At 39.3% G+C, this 23,164-nt stretch overlaps 1 protein-coding gene across 1 annotated transcript in view; it reads right to left on the bottom strand.

Moving 5' to 3' along the window:
* LOC134227305 (contactin-4) overlaps window positions 1–23,164 on the bottom strand; it is a 1,204,188-nt gene that overhangs the window by 323,898 nt on the left and 857,126 nt on the right. The window contains exon 10 of the mRNA XM_062708688.1: window positions 17,195–17,325. Coding sequence (XP_062564672.1) covers window positions 17,195–17,325 — 131 coding nt within the window. The remainder of the gene's footprint in view (window positions 1–17,194; window positions 17,326–23,164) is intronic.

Raw genomic sequence — 23,164 nt, forward strand, 5'->3', positions numbered from 1 at the left:
CACAATTAATTTTGATTACCGGGTGAATACAATGCTGATAAATCGGACAACATGTACAAATGACTTAGGGATCGAATTGGACCGTGGATTAACTTTTGTTAATCACACAGAAAAAGTGATTGCGAAGGCAAACGCAATGTTTGGAATGATCAAACGTCTTGGACATGATTTTGATGATCCCTATACTATAATCGCCCTCTACGTCGGACTGGTCCGTTCAAGTATAGAGTATGCAGGCATAGTTTGGCAACCGTATTACGAAAAACACAAATCAAGAATCGAAAGCATACAGAAAAAATGTGTGCGCTTCGCGCTTCGAAATCTGGGCTGGAGAGATGCTTTACCCAACTATAAGTCGCTATGTATGCTGGTTGGGCTCGATACATTAGAAACCCGGAGAAAGGTAGCTGACGCGCTCTTTTTAAAGGATATTATTGACGGAAAATATGTGTCTCCTTACTTGTTAGGACAAATTACTTTTTACGAGGGAAGAGTAGGTTTAAGATATTCTCGACAATTTCAAATTCCCAACAGATTTCAGAACTATGCTAGAAATGAACTGATGTATCGTATGATGTCTCTGTATAATGCAAACTGTGAACGTTTAAATGTAATAATGTCTAGAGAACAAATCAAACATGTACTTAGTCATAGTTTTTAGTTGAATGACCAATGAATGTATGTATTTTAGAATAAGATCATCATCAAATAAATCAAATCAAATCAAATCCTGTTCGGGGAAAGAAGAAATAAAAAGGAAGAAGAAAAATGGGAGCAGGAAGAATAAAGGAGGAAAAAGGAAAATGAAAAAGGGAAAACAGAAGAAAGAAAGAAGGAAGAAAAATGAAAAAAAGAAGAAAGAAGGAAGGAAGAAAGAGAGAAAAAGTAGAAAAAATCTTGCAAAAAAGGAAAAGTTCAAGTATGCAGAAAAATTATACAAGAAGAAGAAGGAATAATGAAGAAGTAATAAGGAAGGAAGGAGGAAAAAGAAAGAAGAAAAAAAGGAATGAGCTTTACTCAAAAAGGAATAAGGAATAAAGAAAACTATTGAAGGAACGAAGAAGGAGAAGGGAAAATAATGAAAAAAGGAGAATGGGAAAAAAAATAAGATTTATTTCTTACTTTCCAATTCTCATTTCTCTTTTTTCATTCCTTACTTTTCAATTCTGACTACCTACTGATTGCTTACTTCTACTATTACTGATTGACTGCAATTGCACCTCACTCCTGATTCCTCACTTTTTAGCTCCCACTTTTCACTTTTCACCACTTATGACTTCTATCTTCTTTTTTATTTTTTTAAATTCTCGTTTCTTACTTTGCATTATTCATTGTTCACTGCTAATTTCTCACTCCTTGTTACTAGTATACTTTTTCCCACTACTTACTTCTCACTTGTCATTTATTATTGCTTTTATAGCTTCTTGCTTCTTCTCACCTTCAACCTTTCTTTTTTTACCTATCACTTGCTATTTCTACCTCATTTTTCAGTTCTCGCTTCTCGTTTCGCACTTCACACTATCCAGTGCGTACTTCTTATTTTTTTACTTCCAACTTTTCATTCTATTTTTCTTATGTGAAGGGAGGGGGGTGTGAGAAATGTGCCATCCATAATTTTTCACTTTACACTACTCACAAATCGAGATTTGTTTCAACTATTCGTTGAGCATTCGGCAAAATGGTGTTTGGCCAAATAGCAAATAGCAAATAACTATCTTTTTTGTCTCACGAACCCATACCATGCACGCCAGTTGGCTTTTGTATCATCATATTCTTTCGATTTTCCCGTGAACTTTCGCTCAAATTTTTGTTTCAGAATGACTGATAAATTTTTAAGAATTTCGACGAAAATTTTCTCCAACCCTCCACTCCTATAATTTCTGAATACAGGTGGAAAATCAGAAGAAACTAACATAAACTGAAAATCCCGATGAGATTTATTGAGAAACAGTCACAGAATTTTGAAATTTCTTGAACGTGTATTACACGTTGTTAGTGTGTCAAGTGTATCGGTATCGGTATTTTCAATAGTAGGTCGTAAGCTATCGTAGACAGAATACTGTTATGCTGAATAAAACATATGTTTCGATTTATAGTTAAATGTTTTTGTGAATCGCAAGAGAAAAAAAATACAGAACACTTCCAAAATGTAAATTCTGAATTCGTGCCCACGCCTCAAGCAAGAATAAAAGACCGAAGCGACACCCCAACAATGAACCACCGTCGTCCCCATTAAAGTGACAGATGACACCCCTGCCATATTTGCCATCAGCCTTAACCACAGATCCTTTATTCGTGGCTCGCCAGATTGTTCCAAATTTAACGACCTGGATCATACTAACCAGCCGACCTGCCCTGCGAAATCCTAATACCCTTTGTCCCTTGGGGGGATCAAATCATATCGTTGTACTGCATATTAAAATGATCCCGGTGCCGCAACCGTCACCAATATCGTCCTCGTCATCACCATCATCATCATCTAAATCCCATTCCTTCATGGTTTATGATTTTATGACGCAAGGACCGACCACACCGCTGACAGCAGAACAGGAAACAGCGGTCAGCCTACAAGCCATTTGCGATGTCATTCGAACGCAGATTTGAACTGTGCTGCCCTAAAAAGACGAACGACATGGTGCGTCGTCGTTACCATCGTAAAGCCACATATCTTTCGACGAATCCGAAAAAAAAGTATAAAATACCTTACGCCATAAAACTCACCCACCCTTGTCCTCGGGGCGATGAAAAGGATTATCACCCAGCAATTTCATAGATTGTTTGCTGCAGTATGACGGTAGCGAACGGTGTCTTTGTGTAATGAAATAAATTTTTAAGCTCCCGAACAAGTTGTTTGCAATTTAACGTTCTTTTAAATGTACTTTCGGTTCAACGACAGCCAACGACAGTCCTCGGGCTAACGAAAGTTTTAATGATTAAATAATACACCGTTTTAAAATGATAACTTGCTGATTGCGCGTTTGTTGACTGGTTCGAACTCTTTCGGTGCATATTGAAACCCATCCGATGGGAAAAGTACCCAACATTGACTGAGCTCGTGGATTTACTGTTTTGTTTTGTTTTGAGTAAAATTTACATAATTTTCGATAGGATCTAACCTCTTTTACTTGAAAACATAATTCATCGATAATTAAAAATGAGGAAAGTTCTAAGAAGATGGCGAAAACACATGTCTTTTGACACAATTGACTATATTTTCATGAAATATTTAATTTGATTTGAAACAAAAAATACAGCTTTCATTTGAATAATAGCAACATTCTCAAAAAGAAGTACATAACTAGCGTTGGTAAAATCATTAGCAAGCTAACTTGTTTTCCATTCCAAAAGAAAGCATCGAATTCAATTGAATTTTTTTATATGCAAAAACGCGATTATCTCATTTGGCGAAACCCCTAATCGCTCCGAGGAGCATTTCAAATTATTCTGGGAATAATATCTAGACCTAGACATTTGAAAAGGGCGTAACAGCCAAAATTTATTCCTTCTGATTCTTCGTCTACATATATAGCTATATAAATAAATTTTGGCTGTTACGCCCTTTTTAAATATTAATCTAGATATATTGATTGCACATGCAATATCAATGTTCATTGTACAAAAAAAAATAAAGTAATAAAAAATGCGATGTTTGAAGCTCCGTTAAACCTCTTTTTTGCACTATTGGTCACTCATAGTGTTTCCCAGACAAATCTATTGTGGCTTTAAATTTGAAATGATGATATTCGATCGTGTGAATAAAATAATAATGCGAAACAACATCGTGTAAATGAAAAAAAAATCTGTTGGAGATTTACTTTCAGCCATTTTATAGATAAACATCGAAGGGAATCACTTTTAGTCAAACTTTATTGATCACTAAAAATCAAATTCCGCTTGTTGTTGATTCCATCATAGAGTGGTTAAAGCGGGAATAGCACACATGAACCCAATCGTAAACTGTGATGATGTGCCATAACCGAAAGGGATAATCGTTTATGTGCCAAATATCACACTGGATTTATGGCGGCTTGTACCTACTGTGCATATCAATTATGTGGTGCGTTTCAATTGAATTACCCATTTTACTGTCTGACATGTGTGTCACGCTTACCAGACCTTGATAATTTTAATCAAAACTTGATCTTAGCATCTAATCAGTGCCGGAAAATCTATTCCACTCGTGTTGCCCGAAAGTATCGGAGCGAACGTGTGCTACGGTCATGTTCTATGGCATATGCAGGACGAATATGTTATCGGGTCGACGTTTACTTTATGGATTCGCTCCGTCCGTTGATGCGACGATGGAGTTTGATGTCTGGGTCCAAATCCCCTTTTGCAGTCGAAACGTATTTACGGAGCGCTGTGTCTGTTCCGTTACGTGACTTGCATGCTGAGAAAATGTTGATGAGTGAGTTTTGGCCTACGATATCGCTTGAAAACGGTATCCTTCGGGTGTTTAATGTAAATGTGGAACTATTCGGAAGGAGATTTGTTTTCTTTTGCGGGAAAGGGTTCAGCACAACAATGAGAAGCTGACTTAATATCAATTGGATTGGTGTGTTTTCGCTAGCTAGCACTCAGGATCAATTTCTGGAGAACTCGTTATTTTTTTTAAAGAACTTTACACATATTGGTCCATTCTTATCAGGGAGTGAGAGATCTGCAACCGTAGCTGCTCGTGTTGCATGCTCGTGGATGCATACAGGATAAAAGTATAGCCAAGATAAAAAAGGAACTGCTCATGGAATTCATCTCATGGCTCCGGTATTCATTCCTTTAAAAACGAAGCAATGGAAAGCAATTTGATTTGTTTCTCATTTTTGTGATTTTTTTCAAATTACACGATATTTTCATAATTACTGTAAGTCCTAATGATTACTGCTTCTGCCTTATAAGCGTGAAGTCAAGGGTTCAATTTCAAGGTCACTTTGTTTCAATTTATTGAAAGACATCACATTGATTTTAACGTAAGTTTATTTTGTTAAAATGACCTATTCGGCCAAATGAAATTTACGTCCAAATGAAATTTTTGGTCAAACATCTTTTGGCCAAATGGGTTTCGGCCTAATGGTTAGTTCGGCCAAATGGCATATTCGGAAAAACATCTTTCGGCATTCTAACCTTCCGTCAAATGGTTTTCTACCGAATAACTTTTGGTACAAGCATGGCCTTCCCCGTTCGATAAAATATTATTTACCGAGAAACGGTCCTTCCTGCCAAACGACTGTTGCGGCTAAATGGCATTTTCGGTAAAACGATATGTTCGACCGGTTCAGCCAAACGACATTTCCGGGCAAATGACCCTTTCTGGCAAATGATTATCACGACTAAATACTCTATTCAGTTTCGGTCAAATGACGTTTCCCGCCAAATTACCACTTCAGCTGTTTGTTCCTTCCAAACTGCTTTCGACCGCATAACCTTTTCGTCCAAACATACAATTCGGCCAAATGGAATTCGACCAAATGTCTTTCGACCAAAACTTCCGTAAAAAAATATATTTAGAGGTTCTATCCAAAAAGTGAAACGAATGGGGAAGAAGACTGAAAACTGTAAATTCGCCTGGAAAATGATTACGAATGTTCTCATTTTGCTGCAAGGCACAATATTCCGTTGGTAAATGATTTTTGCATTTATAGCAATGCTGGGAGCTAAATACCCTTGTTTGTAAATTAAATAGGTGTAGCATTCTATCTGGATCATGACCATAGCACCGATAATTATATTGCGATTAAGAGTAGCCCACTTGTACCATTGCTGAAGCGATGTGCGGTACTTTTGGTTCCATCTTCTCCAGAATTGTTGAACTCATTCCCAAAGGCGAACTCGTTTTTCGGGAATAACGGTGTACTTGGGAGTTGGAAGGTATTTCGAGGCCCGTCAAAGCAAGGTCAAACGGATCGAAACGTTGGACAACATTAAATAATAGTGTTTTGATTTTGTCAAGACTGAAAAGCCATCTCCGAATAGTTTGGGTTACTGGACAATGGGTTACTATGAAGCGTCGAAGACTTGCAATGAATGCTGATGTCGTGAGCTCGCAGACAAGCTTGAGATGTGATACCTTTAATCCCATGTACGCAAAAACGACCACATAGCTTTTCTTCGGTGAAGAGTGCGGACTTAATCACTGAAGATATAACGGCCCAGAAAAATGGATACCAACATTTTAAAATGTGTATGATTAAATCACACAAACGGCTGACAGAAACCCCATCAGTTTAAAAAAAATCGCGGACGCGTCTTCACGCAGATGACGCACTTGTGTACTACTTCTCGAGTAAGACTCCAGCCGCCTAATGGCCAGAACTGTTGGCGAATAATCGCCAAGAACAACTGCGGACCACAGTGTAGCTGTTGACGATCGATCGACGTGGCGATTAGTCACGTGAGGGGATGCTTTCTCGGAAGTACGAACGGGTTTTTGGTATCATTGACAACGGCAGTTTGGTGGCCGGCTCAGGCAATTAGACCGTCCGAAAGTAAAATGCTGGGATTGGCCATCCCCCTTGAAGTGCACTGAGCCTGAGCTCCAAACCGTAGTATTCGGCTTGTACTAATCGGAGTATTCCATGCAGTGTTGTATTAAGCTCTTCAACAGATATCGGACCACGCCGACCGTTGTTTACCATATTACGACATTTGTTTGCAAAACGTCTGCACAGAGTGCTAATCCGCAGATAAGTTGTGAACGACAAGAATCGAGTGATAAGGTCGACAACATCCGGATGCGCTATCGGGAGTGCTATGTATTTTCTAGTTTCCAAATCTTTCTATTTCCAACGACAGGATTTTTCAGGAGGCTGCGGCCATGCCGCATTGTACGTTCCGAGCCATGATGGTCCATTTCACCATAAAGACTCGTCTAGAAGCTGGTCAACATTCACGCCACGTGAGATCATATCTGCGGGGTTTTGGTCACCTGGGACGAGATTCCAAGTGTAATTGGTTGTTAGTTCTAGGAATTCTGCGACCTGGTTAGCCACCAAAGTTTGCCATGTGGACGGATTTGCAGACAATTAGTGGAGTACAGTAGTTGAATCAGTCTACAGTTGAATATTTTTCATGACGTTGACTGGTACAGACCTGGTACAGACAGACAGAAGTAATCGAGTAAGAAGCCCTAGCGGATCAAAGCAACCTGATGTTTGGGAATAGTATGATCCTTTTGTTTACTGCTCACACTTAGCGATCTCGGGCATTTGATAGAGCAGACAGCAGACCAAGTGCTTTTACAGGCGTATCTGAATCGAACTCAATGAACGATTTGGTCTCCCGACACTCTTTGGGAATTTCGTTAAGAATTTCATGGTGGTTCGAGGATATCTTTGCATCTCAGCACTGAGAACACAGTTGCTCAAGTTTCTCTTTATCATTGCATTCGATTAGCAGATCATCCATATGCGAATTCCTGTCGCCGCTACTATTTTGCTTACTAAGAAGTGATCAATATCATGTGCCATTAGTTTGTTCTTATCCATAGCATATCTTGATATTTAAGTGATATTTCAGTGCAAACTTCTGATGTTTTATTCGTTTGTTAATTTAGTAGACACTAGACAGCCTCTTAGTATTCGTCTCTGAGAATCTACACAGAATCTATTTTTAGATTACCTATTATTCATATCATCGTCCGTTCGTTCGTCCATATCGTGAGTCCATGCTGATGCTTTGTGTAGCTAGGAATGGAGTAGTAAAGCATATTGGAATGGAGCAGAGCTACAGCTAGTACCGTAGGCTACGGTATGGAGCGGGAAAACTTTCCGCGATTCCAAATTGTTTTGCTGCCAGATTCGCAGTAGTCGTTGATCGAGAAGGTGATGCCGAATTTGATGGCACATCTTGCATAAACCACCAAAGAGAACAAAGGCTGACATCCGAAAGCAAAGAATGATTTCGTTTAGAGTGTTCTGAATAAGTCGGTCCTGTCATTAGAATGTCGTTCAACGATAAACCAGAACCACTCTTGCAGGATGCGTCGAAGACAATGCGGAGCTTCGATTGTCGTGCTAGCGTAAAGGGCGTAAAATGGCTTGATGAGGAAGGAAAAAATGCGGAACATTGTCGTCTTCTGCGGCTAGCCCCGCTGCCGTGATCTCACGCATATGCCCCAATCGCTGGTATTCTTCAGAAAAGGCTTCATATTGAGTTGAGCAGCGGAGAATTTACAACTAGCTTGCGTTCAAGAGCAAGAAAACGCCGATGGCGACGATGAAGCAACTCTTGTTTGATAGAAAGGCGTACTAGACAGCGATCATCTTCAGTGCAAGAAAAGCTGGAAACAAAGTGCCACTTGCATTCCTTCTCCATTGGCGACCAGCGTCCATATGCATTGTTCCAAGTCCCAAAAGCGTGTTACTAACTGCTCTAGTGTTTGGTGTTGTGTCAGCAAACAGCTTTGATACCCGTAATGCTGGGTAGACACCTTTACGTGATGTGTTACGTGGTAAGATCTACCCCACGGTTACATTGCCAGCTACAGGCAAATCCTGACCCAACAACTACCTTCCTCATTATTTAACTCCGTGGTACTTATGAGGGTGTTACTAAGTCGGTGGCCTCTCGTTAAGTACTACATCAACACTTCCTTCCTCTCCCTAGTTACGGTGAAGATGGGCGTGGCCAGGAGTAGTAATCCATGCTTTGAAGAAGAGGTAAGCTTTTACCGAGAGCAATTCTACCATAGCGCAAAGGAAGGTTCCAGCGCCCAAAAAGCGCATCTACCGGTCCTGGAGTACAGAATGTTGGATCGGCTAAGTTGATCGAACTTGGGATTGCCCAATCAACCGGTGAAATTGGCATGGTCTTCAGAACATGAAGCCTTTTCCCGAATGCGGAAATTGTTGAGAAGACTGGTGTCTGAACCGATATTGTAACTGTTGTTGTGGTTTGTCCTACACCTCCAAGATTAGTGTATTCCGATACAGCCGGTAACTTGAGGCGTTGGATTTATGCCTGCGAACAACTGTCCAAGAGAACACTTGCAACAACACGAGCTCCGTTCAAATCCTCAAAAAAAGTCCGTACATAGCAGAAGAGTCTCGTTAGGCAGCTTCGCCGAATATGTCACTAGGACCGCTGGTGTCGATTGTAGTTGAGACGAAACTGGAGTGGGTGCGATGGTTGCGAAGTCGGATTGAATAACGGAGACGAGAATTTAGTTTGAAACTGGGCAGCGAGATGGAATCAGGTGGGCCGGAGGAAGGATGCTTCAGCTGCTGGTTGCTGGTAAGGCTTAAGGAAAGTTGGACAGCTTTCTGAATGATTCACAACCGGCGGTGTGTCGTCTGTCTTTTTCCGTCCTTCGGAAAATTGTGAATGTGTTAGTGCAACACCGGGCAATATCACAAACACTCATTCAAAAAATACGGATTTATGTAGTGGTGTGTTGCCAACCTTCATTCCCCCTTAACATTTGACGACGAAAACAAGGTCGCACTGGACTCTAATGGAGGCAGATGAATAAGAGTGTGGTGTCGCTTTCAGCACTTTCAACATCCTTCAGAAGTGCCATCTTTGCAGCCGTGTGCCGTTACAAAATCGAACCGTTGTTTGGGAGAAAGTTTTCGAAATTTGAAGCATTGATACAAAAAATGGTGACCGCTGCTTTGTACACATTTACGGTTTGTGGAAGATTCTACGAACGACGATGGTTCGGCAACATGCAATGTTGAAACCTTGGGAGCGAATTCCACTTCAATTTCACGATCACGAATAGAATTGGGAGCGATGGCTTGAAGGACGCGAGCATGGCAATCCGGAAAGGTGACCGTGTCATCATATTTGGTCGTTGAGTTGTCTCATGAAGCCTTTTTGCCGAACGCGTTTCAAGCAATATAATTTTACCATTCATGAAGTGTGTTCTGATCTGAACGGAGGCTGAGTTGGTAAACTGAAATCGTACTCCAGCTTTCCGTTGGTTCACCAAGCCTTTTCAGGCTAGAGATGTTCCAAATACGATTCTGTTAGCTATGGATTCAGAAATTCGTCTCCCATCCGATGTTATAGAAACCAAACGATGGTGTTTTGTAACGTAAGTTACCAGTTTCGTAGAAAATTCGAGGATTATGACTTAAAAACGTATGAGGACCACCTGATCATTTGCTCTCGAAACGGATATCCCGGAATAGATTCCCGTGGGGCCACAACCCCATTTAGATGAAACCCCGGCAATATGGGTATCAAAACTTTTGGAATTGTCTCGGAAACATGTTTTCTAAGTAGTTTAGACCATAGGGTATTGGCAATTGGAACAATTTAATCAACAATGCATGCTGAGTGTGATTCTTTTGTTTTGTATTTTTCTCTGCTCCTCTTTGCCTATGATGGTGCCTTTCAGTCAGAAAGACAAAGCAGGAGTAGCCTAGAGTCCTACAAGAAGAGTAACGTCATGTGCCACGTTTGACAGGTCTCCTGCTCGTTTGGAACGCGCATTTGTATGGAACTGACAGACGATTATGTTCCAATTCTGACACTTGACGACACTGTTATTATAGTCACTGTACACAGAAAAAAATAATGAAAAATAAACAGCGCGTAAAACTTGACATGCGGTAATTTACGCTATTCTTCGCTGAAATGGTCCTCTTCCTAACAAGATTGCTTACAACTTGTGTGCAATATTGACGATTCACGTCAAAAATTGTATACATTTAGGTTGTATCCCGCGTAGAATAACGCCAACAATGGTGTTCCATTTATGTGCATGATTTTTGGCGCAAGTTTCAGTGGATTTTTCTATCTGTGTAGCTTAGCCAACTCGGTTTGCCAACAGCGGGCTGAAATTGATGATCATTCGGCACAAATTTCCTGTCTTTGTCTTTCAAGTGATAGTATTCACCCATGCATTTATATAGGGCCGTCACATTCACGCAGCAGCGAGTGAACGGAATGGACTGTCACTGCGGGCTGCGTGTGCGATGAGAAAAGAGGTCTTTTGTTTACTTTATCTTTGATTGTTGCTGCTAACCATTTTCAGTTTTCACTGCTAGGAAGTGAGTGTGAAGAGGGAATGGTATCAATATCCTACAAATTTCAGTCACTGAGATTGAGATTTCGCACCACTGCTTAGAACATGTTTCCGGAGGGCCTGAAGTGGCCACAAACTCATTTAGAAGAAACCCTGACAATATGGTTATCAAAATTTATGGAATTTTTTCGGAAACATGTTTTCAGCTAGTTTAGACCACAGTAGGGCTTCAAATTTTCCCGGAAATCAACTTCCCGGGAAACGGGAAATAAAATCGAAATTTTCCGGGATTTCCCGGGATCCCGGGTAATAAATTTGAGCGCTTTAGACTGTGAACCATTCCAGCGATTCGTTTAACTTTTAGATAAAATTTGACAGTTCGGTGGTTATTTTTCAGTGGTTAAAAATAACCCTGCTCCGGAGCATGGTTAGATTTGACAGTTCAATAGTTCAACTTTGTTCGCGAGAAAATTGGCGCCAAATCTATTTTGTTTCAAATAACTATCAATCTGTCAGAACGCAAATGGGTCAGCTTCGGGGTAAAATTTTAACCAAGATGGGAAAATAATCATCGAACAAATTATAACTAAAAGTTAAACGAATCGCTGGAATGGTTCACAGCCTTAATTGACAGAAATTTATTCAGAATTATTATCATAAATAAGTTTTAGAGCTCAGATTATTTCGCCTTAGAACTGTTTGAAAATCGATTTTGCTGCTGCGTGTACAATGTTGAAATACATTACAAAAGTAAGAAACAAGGCAATTTATTTTGCGTGTAACTTTATCTTTCCTTTATTCTTATTAGGTTGAATAAAAAAATATGCCGCATTCTTTATCTACATGTTGTAGCATTGTAAATTATATATTCCTATCCTTCGATAGATTTTTTTAGAAGTCTGAGAAAACACAAAGAAAACGCAAAATTGATTTTAGACACCTCCGAATTTTATCTAAATCGTACAAAGTTGAACTGAAATTCAAATTCATTAAGCGAAAGCGATTATGAGCTGACTCGTTGAATCGCAGATATTTTTCGAAAGCGTAAATACGTCTAATGAAAATGAAATCTTTAAAATAAAAACTTAAAATAAATCACCGGATTCGATAAAATTTTACCGAAATTTCAACAGAAGAACTGTTCGGTAAATAATTTTACTGATTTTCGGTAATTTTGACAGTTGAACAAGGGAAAACAATACAAAAAAACTGTAAAATAATTACCGAACAGATCTGCTGTTGAGATTTCGGTAAAATTTACCGAATACTGTGAAATGAGTTAATTGTGTAGGCTTGAACTTGAACTTACTTTCACTGGATATGGCATTATTCTACATAGAATTGTTGAAGTTTCTGAGCAAGTTTGCCGTCCATGGCCAAAAGCTTTATCTCCTTTGCACCAGAGAATTTAGAGATTTCATCTTTATTTTGCAGATTCTTGATCTTGTTCAAGCATAAGATCTGCAGTGTTCTGACGAGATCCTTCCTAGGCCCATTGTCGCCTTCTGAAGTATGTCGTATTCCTAATCCATATAGTACTCAAAGATCTGTGATATTTGAAACATGTCGCTCTGCACAAGCATCTGCGTTCTCAAAGACACTATTGCTTTATTCCAGCTCTATCTAAACGGTTTAGAATTGCTTCGCACAATTCAGTAGCAAGTCTACTTATGCATAATTTTATTTATTATCATTATGTGGATATAAGGAAATGAAAAAGATTCTGGTTTGTTTATTGGAAGAGATTGAAAGAGGACATTCCCTCCATCAATTAAAAAAAAAACAAAGTTTTATTAAGAGAACGAAGATCAATAGTAAAAATATCACTTGTCATAAGACGAGTTTGTACCATCCCATTTAATTCCACCATTTGATTGTACCTTGACAGATACGTATTTCGACCTCAGTAAGTAAGTAACAGTAAGGTCGTCTTCAGTGTCTCGTACTTGACTCGACTCTCGTCTCGTTTACTGTTGAGGTCGAAATACGTATCTGTCAAGGCACAATCAAGTTGTGGAATTAAATGGGATGGTACAAACTCGCCTTATGACAATTGAAGACATTCCACTAAAAAGCTCAAAATAATTTTCTAAAGTAAAAATATAATTAACTAGTGGCTTAGATTTAGTTAACAAGACTCAAAATTTGTAAAAACACTTCCCGGGAAATTCGGGAAACTAATGTTCATATCCCGGGAATCGGGAATCAATCGGGACGGCCATCCTGGAACAGGTTTCCGAAGGGCCTGAAACTCATATAGAAGAAACAATATGGGTATCAATGTTCTAAGAATTGTTTCAAAAACATATGTTTCCAAGTATGTGGGACCGATGCTGGGTGGCCATTTGGTCGAACGGTCATTAGGTCGAATGACAAGTTAGGAGTGAATAGTGTAAAGTGAGCAGTAAGAAGTAAAAAGTGAAAAAATGTGAAAAGTGAAATGATATAAATGAGAATAGAAAAGTGATTAATTATTTTAGAGCGTCTTAGGGGAAATGCTACAAGGTTAAAAGACTATTATTCTTCCATTTACTTCCTTACTGAAGAAGTTTCCAAGTAGGAAACGAAATGCGTATCTGCTTGTTGATACATAAAAAAAGTTAATAGTGCAAGTAAATGGAAGAATAATAGTCTTTTAATAGAAAAGTGAAAAGTGAGAAATGAGAAGCGAGAAGTAAGAAGTGAGAAGTGATATGCGAGAAGTGAGAAAAGAGTAGGGAGAAGTTTAACGGGAAAAGGAGGAAGAAGCTTGAAGGAAAAGAAAAAAAAGTAAAAGGAAGAATAAAGAAGTGAGAAGGAGCAATCTGAGCAATGCAGCAAATAGGAAAGTGTGGATCTATTGCATCCACAACTTCTTGTTTACCACATTGTTTAGAATACTCAGATCAGTGCGTGCGGTTGACCTCCAGAGGAACGGCATTTGAAACTATACAGAGTCAAGTTGGTGGTCGTTATCGCTCGGGAAAACTGGATAAGTATCAACATTTTTGAAATTATTCCGGAAGCATGCTTTTATAAGCTGATGGGCATTCCAGAAGGTTTGCCATTGAAGCGGTAAACCAGTAAGTGATTAAAAATAGTCGAGCGTACCTCTCTTATTCAATATCGATTTTTTTGTGGGTAACAACACTAGCAAATATAGGTATTCGACCGATAGCAACGATAAGGCTCAGATCGGTGACCGGATGGATACTACTTCTCTAATCTGCGCTGCTGTTCACTGATTGTCGGTTTTAAAGCTTCTTTGTGTGTGTTTGAAAGATTCGGAGTGACAGCGTTTGTTTCAGACTGACCGTGGTCAGTTAGCATATTCACACAGCAATAATCAGGCAACAACAATTAAATAGGAGCAGGATTTTGGTAGTATCAATTTGGTTTAATATGTCTAATATGGACCAAAATATCTATTTACTAAAGGGCAAACCTTCTTCTTAAAGAGAGATATCAGCCTTTCGGAAACGTCTGTAGACTCAAAGGAATTCTCAGTTGACCTGGAATGGAACAATTGTTAAAGACGCAAAACAACGACTTAGTTCTTTGGGTTTCCAAAAGTGCCTTATTATGTGTTTACTTTTGGATGTCAATAATGCTTACGTCACGTGCCGTAAAAAGGAGGCCGTAATACGAAGTGACGTATACAGAGGTCACATAAAAAGAGGGTTGAGTGTACTTTCAATGTTTTCCTAAAGGCTCCGTAATTCCGTATTATTCTTTTATAGAGCGCCTGAGCAAATAAACCATTGCAAAAAAAAAATCGGCCGAGGATTTGCAAAATAAAAATATGTTTTATTCGCCTGCATCTGCTTTGATTAGCAGAAAAATTATTAGTGCGCTTCGGATCGTGTTACGGGTTTGCACGCTTGAGGTTCGAGTATGTCATTGTGTGTTGGAGAGTGAACTCTGCTTCGATAATCAGAAAAGTAAATTATGCTTAATTCACTCAGTAGAAAATTAATTAAATAGAACACTTTGGATTGTGTAACGTCAACATACTTGGCTCATTTCTTCCAAGTGAGAGAAATTGATGCTTCCTCACCGTCATCAATTGATTCCGGCGGTCGACAGCAATTCCGTTTCATAATATGAATACACCAATCATTGTTGAAGCTCTTGTAGTTGGATGGGTTGCTCGCTTTGGGTACCAACGTGCGTCATTACCGAGCAAGTTTATTATTTGGAGCAAACGCTCTTCATCAAGTTGGTTCGCTTATTAGACGTCAATCGCCTTTAAAGAACTACACATAGCACCTACAGTACGAACGTTGGTTTCGGATATACTGAAAGCATTTTTACTGTGTCATGACTCTAATCACTGGACTGATGGCATCTGATGAACACTAAAACGAGTCTTCAAAATTGCTTTCTAAGTTTAAAACTTTTTTGAATATCATAGGAAAAGAGTGCCATCAACCTTTGGGCCAGTTGTTGCAAAATTTGTCAATTTTGCAACATCCGTTATAGTCACATCGGTGTAATAATTAAAACCCAATCATTGATAGTAGTACGGCAATATGGATTTCATTTGCCATTATTGGAAACCTCAAACGTTTCATGTCTGCACCACGTTGCCATGTAGGAAGACCTTCCGACACTCACAGTAGCGTATCCCCAGCCTACGGTTGTGAGGTCGTTCGGGCCCCATGCTCTTGATCTTTCCCGGTGCGGCGGTGTGGGGCGGTTATGACTTTGCCGCACTGCGCAAACCATGTTTCTATAGAGAGCAACGACGAGACACAATATTCGCATCAGGAAATTGTTCCAGCCTGGCCTTGCACACCGCTCTCAAAGTCAGACGGCCGCAGCCCGCAGTCATCATCGCAGCATGGCGTGGATCGAACCAAACGACCAACCAACCCCGGCGAAATAAAGGACCGGCGACTGGCGTGCGGGAGCAGCGTCGACCCGACTGTGCGGTGCGGGTGCGGTAAAAGTTGGCCGAAAATTGTGAGCCATTCAGGAGGGAATGTAATATTCATGAACGACGAGATGAGTCGCAGGACAAACGGCAGAGGAAGGAAATTTCTGGATGGATCCTCCGGGCAGTATATAGCATCTTTTTGGGTAGGGCCATTGACATTGGCGTAATAGAAGTAGTGTGAGAGGGAGCCAATATCCCTCCCTCACACCAATCAGGTATCTCCAGATGGTTTCTAGGTTTGTGATCAATGCGTAATATGTACATCGTTTCTGTTTAACCAAAAAGTGTTCTTTCTCATATATAATGTTCCGATAACAGTATGAAAAAGATCGAAGCGAAACAATCTCATCACATATAAACTGTTAACTATTGAGTAGTTAATACCGAAAAAAAGTACACTTGATTTTGCTTTTATACGATTTACATTTTTTTCATTTGGACTCATTGTAAATGTTTACCGCATTTTTATTATCATGTGATTTTTCTTAAAATTTTGCAAAGATTCTGGTGGAAAATTGAAGACACACCATCAAAAATACGAGTGAATAAAATCGTGTAAAACAAAATACTGTGTCTTTTAATATTCTTTATACGCAATTTAAAAATTGGTATTGAAAAGGGTCAAGCAAAAAGGTGAAATGATTTAGTTTCCATATTATTGATTACTCAAGACTCCATCCACTAATGTAAAGCCTTACTGTGCCACTGAAGCTGTACATACTGGTAGCAGGTACGTGTCTGCCATTTAAGCAAACTGAACGGCTGAGTGTATGATGCGAACTGGGGGGTTTGGTTGGTACAAATGCCTGGCTTGAGGGATTTATTTGACCCATTTTGCGTTCGAATGACGAAAAGTCAGTATTCTAATATTCGTAATATCAGTCTTAAAGTGATTCCTGCGGAGTAATGTCCACATGAAAATTAAAGTTTCCACTAGGAATGAATAAAACGACAAACTTAAAAAGTCAATTTCCAAAGAGTAATTTCTGATAATGGTCGAAAGAAGGCAGATACTCGTACGCTTGGACAGCTGGAAACGAGCAGTTTTTCCCCGGCAAATATTTTCCCATCTCACCAACCTATAGAGAAGATCGTTAAGGAAATCCCATCCAAAACTAACACTATTTTTATCTTTTCTCATCGCCGTCATCGCCCACTGCCAGGCGAACGTCTTTATCTGGCCGCGCCATAGAAGACAAAAATCGAACCTAGACGGAAGAATGGCTCTCGGTGTCGGATCCCTTTCTTTTCCTGCCCGACCGGCGACCTGACCCACAACCACACGAAATCGGAAATGGGATACTCACATTATGCTTCCACACCACTTTGTATGCAGACGGATTTGCATTCACTTTACATTCAAAGTACACGTCATCTCCTTCCTCGATGTCTTCCGGATTCATATTCGTGCCCAGCTCGAGCTTCAGCGTGGGAAGATCTGCAAGGAGAACGATCGAGAAACAAAAAAAAAGAAGTGTTACGGCCAAATGGATAGTAATGGCGTTGGTGGCAGGGTTTGGAGCAGGTTTTCGTCCTGATAAAAAAATGTACTAATCAAATGGCAGAAATTTGTTTCTATAAGTTAAGGATATTCTGATCGAAATTTGTTCGAATAGAATGGTTGCAAATCTGTCAATGTTTTTTATTAAAATTAAAGCAAATTACAGATAACGTATCCCCGATATAACGTACACTTTGAAAAATAATTTTTATTTCGGTTTTGTGAAGGAATTCCTGTAGGAATTTCTAAACGAACTTCAGAAGAAATTTCCAAATCAACTTCTTCGAAAACTTCTGATTGCCTCAAGGAATTTTCGAATCATACCTATTCGTAAAAGAAATTTCTGGAGGAATATTAATAAAAAACAATCCAATGGAATTTTTATAGGAATTTCAAAAAGGATTTCTGAATGAAATTTCAGAGGAGCTCCTGCACGCATTTTCGAAGCAATTCCTAACGGATTTTAGGAGGAAACTTTTTTTTTCTTTTTTTTTTTTGAAAGGATGCTTTTGACTGTTGTGCTCAATTTTGTTTGGCTATTATCGGCTCTTTCAGTCTTATAAAGCAGCTAAAACGTTATTGCATCTATTTTCCGACGTTTCAGTGTATATCTCACCTTCTTCAAGGATTTCTATGATTTTGATGGAAATTGATATCATAGAAATCACCTTACAACTAATTTTAATTTCCATCAAAATCATAGAAATCCCTGAATAAGGTGAAATATACACCGAAACGTCGGAAAATAGATGCAATAACGTTTTAGCTGCTTAATAAGACTGAAAGAGCCGATAATAGTCAAACAAAATTTAGGAGGAAACTTTAAATGGAATTTCCGCAGAAATATTGGAATATTCAAAGACATTCCTGGATGTCTACAGTTTTTCTTCAGAAAAATTTACCATTGATTCATTCCAAAATTCCTCCAAAAATTCCTTCGAAAATTACTGCAGGAATTCCTTCCCGGAGGGATTTCTTAAAACATTGTCCGGAAATGAATCCATTAATTCCTTCGAGAATTATTCCAGAAATACCTTCGAAATTTCTCGCAGAAATTAGTTCAATACTTCCACTTCGAACTCCTTCTGGAATTTCTTTTGATAAATCTAAGGACCTCCGGAAATCCTTGCAAGATTCCTTCGGCAATTCCTTGAGGAATACTTTTAGAACTCTCTCAGAAATTTCTTACAAAATTATAGAACAAAATTCTTAGAAATTCCTAAGCTATTTCTGAACGAGTTCCTGAAGGATTTTTGAAAGGAACTCCTGAAGAAACTTCAGACAACTCGGATTTCTACAACAATTTTCTTAGAAATTGCTTCCATATTTCCTTAAGAAATTCCTCCAGGAATTCAATTGAAAATGCTTCAGAAACAACTTCAAAAGCAAGCTCGGAAAAAATCTGTAAATTAATTCTAAAATTCCTCCAGTTGATACTTCGAAAATTGAAATAAAGAATTTAAAGATTCGCTTCAGAGATTACCTACCTCAAAAGTTCGGAATTTCTAACTTCTTCCTGAAAATATTTCGGTAATTCCTTAAATCATTCACTTAAAAACAAATTTATAAATTCCTGTAGGAGCTTCTTCGGAAATAGCTTCCTAAACTCCTTTAGAAATCACTTGTCATAAGACGAGTTTGTACAATCCCATTTAATTTCACCACTTAATTGTACCTTGACAGATACGTATTTCGACCTCAACAGTAAGGCCGTCTTCAGTGTCTCGTACTTGATTAAAGATTGGTGCAGCAAAAATGGGTGGCTGAGTGGGCGAGAGATCCACGAAACGAAATCAAAGCGAATGGGAGAATGTGATAATTGGCGTTGATTCGGATCAGTGGTGCAATTTATCAACAATGCCTGCTGAGTGTGATTCTTTTGTTTTGTATTTTTTTCTGCTCCTCTTTGTCTATGACGGTGCCTTTCAGCAAAGCAAAGCAGGAGTAGCTAAGCAAACTCGGTTTGCCAACAGCGGGCTGAAGCTGATGATCATTCGGCACAAATTTTTTGTCATTGTCTTTCAAGTGATAGTATTCATCCATGCATTTATATAGGGCCGTCGCATTCACGCAGCAGCGAGTGAACTGAATAGACTGTCACTGCGGGCTGCGTGTGCAATGAGAAGAGAGGTCTTTTGTTTACTTTATCTTTGATTGTTGCTGCTAATCATTTTCAGTTTTCACTGCTAGGAAGTGAGTGTGAAGAGGAAATGGTATCAATATCCAACAAATTTCAGTCACTGAGACTGAGAATTCGCACCACTGATTCGGATGGCGGGAAGTGACTAGCTGATCGGGAGAGAAAAGGGCAGTACAGTCGAGAATCTCGACTCGACTCGAGATCATTAAACCGGGAACATCAAGATTCGTCCATACGAAGAGTGTAGCGGCCATTGCGAAAAGTGATTCCACTCCAAGCCATCGGAATTCAAACAGTTTTCCCGGGCGGGTACGTCTCAGAAGGGTGATCATTTTGGAACAGTCTCCGCTACACGGTCCACAGTCTACGCGGTTCGAGGGCTCCTGGCCGGAACGAAAAGTTAGGGAAGTGATAATCCCAGTTTGTGTCCACGTGATAGCTGAGCCGCTAGTAGCTAAGTTGCTGAATCCGTACGTTGCCGCCATCATCAGACCGGGACCGGTTAAAACGCGAGTTTGAACACGATCCAAACCCTCCCCCCTCTCCCTCGGGGGTTCAGTCAGAGACTGAAGCATCGACCCGCAGTTCATCATTACCGCCTCCGCGGTCTACCATCCGTCACCACCCCCTTGTGAATACAACTCGACCGCCACCTATCTACGCCGGAACGCCATCTTCGAAAATATCTCCTATTCCTCATTCACTACTGCGGACATTCTCGAGAAAACTCCATTCCTCAAGCCTCACCAAACGCCAATCGAGATCTCCGTATGGTAATCCCCACTCCAGAGGCACTGGAATCGTCAAGCCCATAGACGAAACCGGAACGCCTAGACGCGGTAATCGTACCACGACGGAAGCGCCTCGCCGGCGCGCTACTTTTTTTGCCACTTCATCGCCACTGTAGACGACACCAAAACGCCTAGACCCCGCAATCGAACTTCGGCGGAAGACGCCCCGCCAACGCTCCATTTCATCGACACCGAAGTCTTCACCATCCATTAACATCAGTCCTTACGAGAAGGTAATAAACCGTTGAAGCGTGAGTAGCCCACTTTATGATAGGATCCCGTAATCCGAAAACTCTCCCTCGTCACACGCCCTGAGACCCGGAACCAAAAGAGGTCTTTCGTACCCACCCCGGAGGCTGCCGTTGGCTCTAGACCAGCAGCCTAGGGTTTGATGCCGGTTTCCTTCTGAAATCGAGTTTGTGGTTCCGGGGTTAAAAAGAGGTCTTATAATATCATATTGATCTTTGAAATCACTTTCCAATCTTAGTTGAACAATGGTTCATTCTCAACCACATATTTAATTATCCCACTCGATAATTATTTAGACGAAAAATAGCTCCTGCCCTAAACATTAAAAACCGGCCAGTCATCGGTGTCCGTGATGGAGAACAGCAAAAAAAAATCCCTATCCAACCTGATGTTGGAAAGAGATATGATGATGTGCATGAAAAAAGGTGAACCCTCGTTGTCGGGGCGGATATATCCATATCATTTCATGGAAGCCACTGACTGATTCGGAGAATGGCATTATTCCGAGGAAGAGGACTTTAAAAAAACAGACTTGTTCGCATAAAATTAAATGGAGAGGCGGCTGGATCGCTGGATCCAACCAAAGAAACAGTGAAGGGAATAAATATTGATGGTCGGTTAAATCTTTCTAAATACGGAGCAATGGAAAGGATATTAGTTTTGAAATGGAAAATGGGCTATTAAAGACTCAGCTTGACATGTATCTGAAAGCTGATTTTGGTTTTGATTTTTACTTCTATTGCTAAGTTTCAGAGTTGCGATAAGCCGAGCTAGTACCATACATCTCATTTACTACGTCACGACTCGTTGATAATACTGTATAAGCCCGAATAAAAAAATATAATAGGTTTGCAGAGGAATATCATAAAAATATGATAAATTTTATTGGTTAACAATCAATTTTATTGTTCATATGTATACTGTAAGCCACTGTGAAAATCCTTTTTCCCATCTCACTATTTATTTTAATACCGTCACTTCTAATGTGAAATTTCATTTTCAACAATATTCAAATTCAATTAAATTTTAAAAAATAACAAATAAAAAAAAAACAAAAAAATACAACTGATGCCGATAATTTACGAGCGCATTGAAATAAGACGATTGGGCATGTGTTTATATTACTTTTTTTTACAATTATTTTCAAACCATGTCATTAGTTTTGCCGCCGTATGTCTATAATCTTTTTTTGATAGAACCTAAATGTTATGGATATTTCAAATTCCTTCGCGCTTAGCTCCACCATTTTTTCCGGCAGATCCAGAAATACATACTGATCTATGATCCCGCCAATAAAATGCAAAATCCACAAAATATACCGCCACCACCATGTTTGATAGTTGCACGTACTTGTCATAAGAAAAGTTAGTACAATCCAATTTAATTTTACCACTTGATTGCAGCTGTACAGATACGTATTTTGACGTCAGCAGTAAGTTCGACTTCAAGGTCTTGCACTTGACTTAACTCTTCAGTGTTCACACTTGACTAGTTGAAATTAGATTGGATGGTACTAACGCTTCTTATGACAAGTAAGTGCAACTGTCAGGCATGATGAGGGCTCCGTGATGGCTTCGAGGATGTAAGGTGGCAGCTGATATTGGGAATTTGCATTTTATTGACGTAGTCGTAGATCAGCATTTATAACTAGATCTGCTGCAAAAAAAAACAATAAAGCTAAGCGCGAAGAAATAGGAATATTATAAATAAATTTCTTTTTTTAAAACGATATTTTTTAAATCCATTTCATAAGTGAAAAGTGCGAAGCAAGAAATGAGAAATGAAAAGTGAGAAATAAGAAGTTAGAATTGAGAAGTGAGACATTTCACTTCTTACTTTTCATCGACATCTCGCTTCTCATAAGAAGCGCCTCACTTGTCATTTCTCACGTACTTCTGCTTATAACTTTTCACTTCCCACATTGAGAAGAGTAAAACAAGAAGTAAGAAGCTGAATGTTATGTATAATAACTGAGAAATGAGGCGTCTCACTTCTTACTCCTTGCTCCACATTTCTCATTTCATCTCATTTTTCACAGTGGGAAGAATAAAAATTAGTAGTGAGAAAAATCAGGCAGTTCACTTCTTACTTTTTGCAGTGTGAATTGAGAAATGAAAAGTGAGATGCGAGAAATAAGAAGTGAGACGTCTCGCTTCTTATTCCTCATTTCTCATTCCTTCTATTCGGCCAAACGATATTTCTCAATTATTATTCCCTTGTTACTTTTAAATTTTCATTGTGAGAAGTGAAAAATGATAAGGGAGACAAAATAAGAAGTGATCAGTGAGAAATGAGACGTCTATAACTTTTCACTCATTTCTTTTCACAGTGCAAGTTGAGAAATGAAGAGTGAGATGCGATGTGTAGGAAATGAGACTTCTCAATACATATTTCTCACTTCTTATTATTTTTTTCTAACAACGCATTTCTCACTTACTTCTAACTTGTTACTTTTCACTTTTTACTGTGAGAAGTGAGGAGTGAGATGATTGATGTCAGATGTAATAAGTGAGAAATGAATCTTTTTACTCTTTTTTCCCTCGTTACTCACTTCAAATTTCTTACTTTTCACAGTGAGAAGTGAAAAGTGGTAATT

Source organism: Armigeres subalbatus, chromosome 3 (assembly GCF_024139115.2).
Source record: "Armigeres subalbatus isolate Guangzhou_Male chromosome 3, GZ_Asu_2, whole genome shotgun sequence".
NCBI lineage: Eukaryota > Metazoa > Arthropoda > Insecta > Diptera > Culicidae > Armigeres > Armigeres subalbatus.